At 43.3% G+C, this 8,488-nt stretch overlaps 1 protein-coding gene across 2 annotated transcripts in view; it reads left to right on the top strand.

Annotated features, from left to right (window-relative positions):
• The first annotated feature begins 7,219 nt into the window (after window positions 1-7,219).
• The window catches only part of LOC140202307 (muscle, skeletal receptor tyrosine-protein kinase-like), a 37,383-nt gene continuing 36,114 nt past the window's right edge, over window positions 7,220-8,488 (top strand). For both annotated transcript variants that reach the window (XM_072267210.1, XM_072267209.1), the window contains exon 1: window positions 7,220-7,311. In XM_072267210.1, the coding sequence (XP_072123311.1) occupies window positions 7,260-7,311 (52 nt within the window). In that variant the 5' untranslated portion in view covers window positions 7,220-7,259. The remainder of the gene's footprint in view (window positions 7,312-8,488) is intronic.

Here is an 8,488-nt window from a genome sequence, read left to right as displayed (position 1 = left end):
CGCCTGCTGTACCTGCATGCCCACTTTCAATGACTGGTGTATAATGACACCCAGGTCTCGTTGCACCTCCCCTTTTCCTAATCGGCCACCATTCAGATAATAATCTGTTTTCCTATTTTTGCCACCAAAGTGGATAACTTCACATTTATCCACATTAAATTGCATCTGCCATGAATTTGCCCACTCACCCAACCTATCCAAGTCACCCTGCATCCTCTTAGCATCCTCCTCACAGCTAACACTGCCACCTAGATTCGTGTCATCCGCAAACATGGAGATGCTGCATTTAATTCCCTCATCCAAGTCATTAATTTATATTGTAAACAACTGGGTTCCCAGCACTGAGCCTTGCGGTACCCCACTAGTCACCGCCTGCCATTCTGAAAAGGTCCCGTTTATTCCCACTCTTTGCTTCCTGTCTGCTAACCAATTCTCCACCCACACCAATACCTTACCCCCAATACCGTGTGCTTTAAGTTTGCACACTAATCTCCTGTGTGGGACCTTGTCAAAAGCCTTTTGAAATCCAAATATACCACATCCACTGGTTCTCCCCTATCCACTCTACTAGTTACATCCTCAAAAAATTCTATGAGATTCGTCAGACATGATTTTCCTTTCACAAATCCATGCTGACTTTGTCCGATCATTTCACCGCTTTCCAAATGTGCTGTTACACACTTCAGTCCAGCAGTCGTGGAGCATACGGATCTTGGACCTCCAGAAAGTGTCCACAGCAGGGGTGATTGATAAGTTCATGGCCTAAGGCAAAAAGGAGATGAGTTATACAGCTCTCAAACTTTCTGCATAATCACTCAAAGAGTTGACTTGCATGTGCATGTAACGAGAGCTGTATAACGCATCGCCTACCTTAGGCCACGAACTTATCAATCACCCCTGCTGTGGACACTTTCTGGAGGTCCAAGATCCGTATGCTCTACGACCGCTGGACTAAGTGTGTAAATGTAGAAGGGGAGTATGTTGAAAAATAAATGTGCTAGGTTTTCTAAAATGGACTGCTTCTACCTTAGGCCACAAACTTATCAATCACCCTTCGTACATGGAACAAATTCAAATGCCTGGATCTTCCCATCATCACACCTCCCTCTTTGCACCTATAATGCAGATACCCAAATACATACAAGTAACAAATTTAAATCAGCATTGTCAGTTCTTCCAATTTAATTTGGTTCACGGTTCTTAGGAACCAATTGATCAGAGCTGCGTTTTAGATTTATTCCATAATTCGTACTAATCTGAAGGCTAGTGGCAGAAATCAGTTAAAGTTATTTGCTTCATGTGCTAACCCCAAAAATCGCTCTAACAATTCTATAGTAAAGCACTTTGAACTAGATTGTCTGTATAAAAGTACCTGTAGAAAAACTATTATTATTATACCTTGGTCAGTTGGATCGATATCATTTACGTATATAAATAACAAATAACAAAGGTCCTAACACTGACCTCTGTATACTACTGTGCACTAACCTCTCTCAACCCCTTCGTCAGCTTCCTAACTCTGATCTCATTCGTAGTCCACCTAACTAGTGCTGTCTGGATTCCGTGGGACATCACCTTTCCGAGCAGCCACAAGGGCCCTTGTCGATGTGGAGATGATGTCCTCCAGTGTGAGAGTCACATTCAAGGGGACAGAATTACAAGGTTGGGGGTGATGTAGTGAGATGGGTTGGCACTTCTGGCAAGGGTAGGGAATCTTGGAATTCTCTGCCCTGGAGGTGGGGTGGAAGAGGGATTGCTGGGGGGATGGAGTTAGATAAGGAGCGGTGATAAATGTTTGAAAGGTTGGGATCGATTGAGGGTGATGGGGAACTGGGATAGAAAGCCTCGATAGATAGATTGATGGATGCGCAGAGGAGAGTATATTGACTGGCAGCATCATGGCTTGGAATGGAAAATCTTACAAAAAGTAATGTATACACCGCAGTTCATCATGGGTAAAGCCCTCCCAACCATTGAGCCCATTGAGTGTTGCCACTGGAAAGCATCATCCATCTTCAGGGACCCCACACCACCCAGACAGTGCTCTCTTTTCACTGCTGCCATCAGGAAGAAGGTACAAGACCCTCAGGATTCACACCACCAAGTTCAGAAACAGCTATTACCCTTCAGTCATCAGGGTCTTGAACCAGAGAGTATAACTTCGCTTGCCACATCACTGAACTGTTCACACCGAACTGGACTTGCTCTCAAGGACCTTTCATCTCATACTGTTGATATTTATTGCTTATTTATTGTTACTATTATTATTTATTTTTTCTCATCCCCACCTGGTAAAACCTCAGGTATGGGCATAGCCAAGCATGCTCACTTCTGAATTGCTCAGAAGTTTTGGACTATTCTAATGATGTTTAGTATTGCGACTTGTTGAAGATTTACATAAATATTACTGTGTAGCCCTAATTATTTAATGTAGTGCCTTTGGGGTGATACCAGTTGTAGATTTTACTACCGGGACAATGTGTACCCTGTTCATGTTCCATAGTCTTTCAATTTCCTCTTTTAATTGAGCATACTTCTGGTGTTTTTTGCCTATTGATTTCTGTAAGTTAGGTGTGTTTGGAATGGCGATGTCTATGAAGTAAGTTGTTCTTGCCTGTTTATCCTCAATTGCTAAGTCCAGATAGATATATGGATTGTCCTATCTGTAATAATGGATCGGACATTATATAATTTGTGGTATTCCAACTCTAAAACTGGATCAGACTTGTATTTATAGAAAGGTATGATTTCTTTTATGAGTTTGTGGTTTAAAGCAAAATTTTGATGAATGCTGTTTGTCACTTGATTGTGCCTGTGTAAGTAATCAGATTGTGTTAAACTACTGCAGGATCCTGTAATATGTTGGTTTGTTCATGGTTTTCCTCAGCATTTTTTACATTCACCATCTTGAGTTTGTTGGTCTTTTATTATGTATTTTTGATAAGTTTCTGTGTTAACCACCTGGTCCTGTATTGCCGCAAGGAACCCTTCTGTTTCTGGGAAGAGGTCTTCAATTCTGAGCCAGGTGTCCAATGCTTGCTTGTTGATATCTAGTCTACCCAGATAGTGGGGATGTTTTCCATGGATGGCCATGCTCTTCCATTGGTTAACTTTTTCTTCAGTAGTGATAATGTCTTCATTTTTCTGGGTTGTGCTTTGATTTAAGTTTAGTCATGCATACTTCTTATCGGAATTGCATATGCGTGTGTGGAGTGCTGATTCCTGTTCTGGTTGATGAAAATATATCCTTAAAAGTTTTATCTGCCTGTTGTGTAGATTCTTAATGTTTGTTATTGCTCTTCCCCCTTCTGTCCTAGGCAGAATTAATCCAAGTGCATTTGAGTACATAGAATCTAAGTACATAGAGTTTTCTGAAATTTGTCATTTCAGTTCTTATTTTTCTTTGTAAATTTTCCAGATTGGTTTCAGAACAAGATATTATACAGCAAAAATATGTTAATTTGGGTATCACAAAAGTGTTTATTGCCTTTGTTATATTTTTACAAATGTGAAGCTCTGCTTGGCATATTTTCTCAAGCCTTGAAGTAAATTCTATCTAAATTTTTTCCTTCATCACACTACGATCTATTTGCTTTGCTTGTTGATATCCCAGATACTTATACCTTTCATATTTATTCATTGGTTGTGTTGTATCCTGCTGCTCTGTTTTGTATTCTACTAGCTCTATTGCACCTTTCTTTATGTTCAGTGTTCTGCTTTTATCCAGTCCAAAGTTCATGTTTATCATTTATTTCTTCTTGTATTTGTACAGTTTGTTGTCTTTTGCAAGCTAGTTGAATGTGAGGTCGTTCATTGATTTTATTATGAATTTATTGAGTATGTCCACAAGAAACTAAATTTTGGGGTATGTACTTTGATAATAAATTTACCTTGAAATTTGAAATGGATTCTGTTGAATGTTGGGACAGGATAGACAGGCTGAAAGGCTGCTTTTCGCTATTGTTTCCCAGTGAGACATTTCCTCTGGTTGTCCCCCGCTCTATCCAAACTTACTTCCCGCACTCCTTCCCCAAATCCAAGTCATGAGCTCCTGGGGTTGTCCATCCAATCTGTTTGGCCATAAACCTTTCACCTTCTGTGTTGGAAACAACATTCAGAGGGCTGGGTATCACCGTTGAGACATCACCCGATAACATGAGACCTGACTGCAACTGTGTGCCATGGTACAGTGTACCATGGCCATAAAGTACAACTAGAGATCAGGACACACCCTCTTGGACACAGTTACTCACTCAGCTTTGGACTGAAGCCTTTCACCCAGGAGTTGTGGTTCAAACTCCACTGCCTGAAACAATCAGCATGTCACGCAGCATCTATGGGAGGGAAACAGGGAGGTGGTGAGACTCTCTCAGCAGGTTGGGCAGTATCTATGTGGATAGATAGATCCCAAACAAAATTATGGTGTCACAGTAGCATTAAAAGTGCACCGATATACAAATATGCTATTAGAAGAGAAGTAAGAAAGTATTAAAAAAAGTTACCTCAAACAGTCTAACAGGAGGGGTTATCACTTCCCTGGATATAGGTTGACTCATTACAGAGCCTAATGACCAAGGGTAAGAATGATCTTATGTAGCGTTCCATGGAGTAGCATAGTGGTCTTAGTGTATTACTAAAAGTGCTCCTCTGTTCAGCCAAGGTGGCACGCTGACGGTGAGAAACATTGTCCAGAATTGCCAGGATTTTCTGTCGGGTCCTTTGTTCTACCACAGCTCCAGTGTGTCCAGTTTGACTCCTATGTCAGCGCCAGCCTTTCTAGTCAGCTTGTTGAGTCTGTTGGCATCACCTGCATTGATTCCATTGCCCCAAAACACCATCACATAGAAGATTGTACTGGTGACAACAGACTGGTAGAACATATGAAGGAGAAGCCTGCAAACTCCAAAGGACCTCAGTGTCCTTAGGAAGCTGAGGTGTCTCTGGGCCTTCTTGTACACCGCCTGTGTGTTGGTGACACACCAAAGCAGCCTTTGACTAGTTCAAAGAGCCCTTGTAAAATTGGTTTGTGGGTATTAAAGGGTTAAATACTCCAGGGGTCAGTCCGCGCTTGGTGTATGGTGTGCAGCTCTGGCCATCCAGGGTGTGGAGGCTCTGGAGAGGGTGCAGAGGAGATGAAAGGATAGGCAGTTTTGGATTGCTTTGACAGGGGGGCTAAGGAGGCAGATAGTGTGATGGCTTTCGTGTTTTGGGGGACTGAGTTCAAGAGCCATTAGATAATTTTGCAGCCCTATAAAGCCCTGATTAGACCACCCTTGTAATATTATGTACAGTTTTGGTCACCTCATTATAGGACGGATGTGGGAGCTTGAGAGAGGATGCAGAGGAGATTTACCAGGATACTGCCTGGATTAGAGAGCGTGTTCTGTGAGGACAGGTTGAGCGAGTTTGGGTTTTTCCCTTTGGAGTGAAGGAGGATGAGAAATGACCTGATAGAGGTGTACAAGGTAATAAGAGGCACAGATAGAATGGTTAGCCAGAGAAATTTTCCCAGGGTGGAAATGGCTGACATGGAAGGGCATAATTTTGTATTTGGAGGAAAGTATAGGGGGGAGATGTCAGAGGTAGTTTTTTTTTTAAGAGAGAGTGGTTGGTGGATGAAATGTGCTGCCAGGGGTGGTGATAGAGGCAGACACATTCGGAACAGTCCTTAGATAGTCACATGGATGTTAGAAACATGTAGGGCTATGTGGAGGGAAGGGTTAAACTTTTCTTGTAGTCGTTTAAAGGGTTGCCACTGTGAGCCTGTACTGTTCCAGGTTTTCTCTGGAGCGACGAAGGCTGAGGGAAGACCTAAGAGAGGTTTCTAAAGTTATGAGAGCTACAGAGGGGGTGCTTCAGTAAGGCGCATCAACCCAAAACGCTAACAATTCCTTTCCTCCCAGAAATGCTGCTTGACCCACTGATTTTGTCCAGCAGATGGTGTGTTGCTGAAGATCAGAGGTTCTTAACTTGGGGTCCACGAATGGATTCCAGGCTGTCCATGAACATGGATGGGGGAAAAAAAATACACCCTTATTTTCACTGACCTCTAACTGAAATTTAGTATTTCCTTCAATGATGAACGTTGGCAACAAACCACGGTAGTATTAGCAGTACCTGTGATTGACTCACCTATAGAAATCACAGATATTTTCATATGACATTACAGTTATTACAAATATCTCAAAATATTGTTTACGGCACACTCATCACTACTGCAAAATTCCGGTAGTTACTAGACACGTCGCTAGATTGAAAGTGATCGAAGTCTTCCTCCCTGCAGACACTTGTGCAACGTAGCTGGCCAACTATCCTGCAGCCACGCGCCGAGTTGTCGTCCAGCCACTGAACGGTGAAGTCGCGTGTTTGTGACCTAGACATCTACGTTAATTTTAACTTGCCTATTATTTTAAATGTATCATCTTATTGCATTAGTCAAGAAGCAGATAAATTACTAAATCGCAAATTGGGTTTGTTTAATATTTTGAGAACTGCATTGAATTGGTTTCTTTTGTAATCCTATGTATTTTACTTTTTTTATTCAAACAGATTATTCTGTGAGGGGGTCCATAGGCTTCACCAGACTGTAAAAGGGGTGCATGGCATAAAAAAAGGTTAAGAACCACTGCTGTAGAAGGAAGGGATTGTTTATTAGAGGGTGGAAGTAAACAGGATGGTTTACTCCAGGGTGGATGGGCAAAACTACAGGAAGCCTGAATCACACAGAAAGTGATGAAATGCATCAGAGGTAATGCATGCCCACACCCAGATTCAATTCAGTCTATTCTCTTAATCATGTATGACTAAGAGATATTTTCTTTTTAAAGTCATATTATTGACAATAGAGAGTCTGAGTTACTCAGCCTTCAGTGATTATAAGATAGGAGCCGGAGAAGCTGTGTGAGAGAGAGTGGAGAGGCAAGAGGGAGAGAGTGGAAAAGGGGAAGAGCGGAGAGGAGTAAAGAGGGAGAAAAGCACAGAGGAGAGAGAGGGAGGGGCAGAGAGAGGGGGAAAAGAGAGTGGGAGACAGTAAGGGGGAGGGAAGGAGAAGGAAGAGTGGGAGAGAGAGGAAGAGGAGGGAGAGTGGCGGAGAAGGGAGAGAGGGAAAGGCGGAGAGGAGAGAGGAGGAAAGGGACAGACGGAGAGGGGAGAGGGAAAGGGGGGGAGCAGAGAGGAAGAAAAAGAGGAGGTGGGAGAGAGAAATGGAGGGAGAGGTGTGATGGTGAGCCTGTGGATTATCATCGATTAGAGGACCCGTGATGCTGTGCCAGTTGTATCCTGTGATATTGGCTGCACTACTGATTTCGACAGGTAAGGTTTGTCTTTGAAGATGTGTCTTTTGCCTTGTTCAGTCCTATAGGCCCTTCAGCCCACTGTCAATACTGACCCACCTAAACCTGTCCCATTTCTCAGCATCTGTGACTTAGCTGTTCTAGCACTGGTTTGGGTAATTCTCTGTCTCATGAGCACTATCACCCCACCCCCTTAGCCAGCACGGTCCAGTCTCTAACCTCCCCCTCGCCCACCTCCCAGTGAGAGAATCCCCTCTGAGATCTCTTCTACCCCTCTTAGCCTTCATGCCAAAGTCACCTGTCTGGTTGTGGACAAGCGCCTTCTCTGCGGAAACTGTATCCAACAAACTTGCTGGTGATAGTGGAGACCATTTAGCCCGTTGAATCTGTGCTGGATTACAGAGAGCAGCAGCAGCAGCAGATCTCCATGTCTCACACCCCACCATGTGAATCTCTACTTTTATATAGTAAGTGGCAGGATCATGAGGTGCTGAGAGATCTTGGGGTGCAAGTCCACAGCTCCCGGAAAGTGGCGGTTAAGGAAGGCGGACTGTATACTTGCCTTATCGGTTGGGGCTGAGTACAAAAACCGGGAATTCATGTTGCAGTTGTATTGAATTTGGAGTGTTGTGTGCATTTCTGGTCGCTCCATTACAGGAGGGGTTTGGGGGCTTTGGAGATGCAGAAGAGGTTCACCAGGATGTTGCCTGGATTAGAGGACATGAGCTGTAAGGAGAGGTTGAACAAAGTTGTGTTGTTTTCTCTGGAGAGACAGAGGCTGAGAGAAGGACTAGGAGCAGAATTGGGCCATTTGGCCCATTGAGTAGCTCCTCCATTCAATCATTGCTGATTTATTTTCCCTCTTGTCTGCATTCTCTTGCCTTCTCTCCATCACCTTTGACTCCCTGGTGATCTAGGAACCCATCAAACTCTGTTTCAAACTGACCCGATGATTTAGCCTCCACCACCATCTGTGGCAATGAATTACCCTGATTCATCACTCTCTGGCTAAAGAATTACTCTGATTCATCACTCTCCTAATCTCTGTTCTAAAGGAACATCCCTGAATTCTTAGGCTCTGCCCTCTGGTCCTTGGCTTCCTCATTATAGGGAACATCCTCCCCATATCCACTCTATATAGGCCTTTCAATATTGGATAGCTTTCACGGAGGGATAGAGGTTTATAAGCTTACGAG

The sequence above is a fragment of the Mobula birostris genome, chromosome 8 (assembly GCF_030028105.1).
Source record: "Mobula birostris isolate sMobBir1 chromosome 8, sMobBir1.hap1, whole genome shotgun sequence".
In the NCBI taxonomy this organism is placed as follows: domain Eukaryota; kingdom Metazoa; phylum Chordata; class Chondrichthyes; order Myliobatiformes; family Myliobatidae; genus Mobula; species Mobula birostris.
This window is presented reverse-complemented; position numbering and strand designations above follow the sequence as displayed.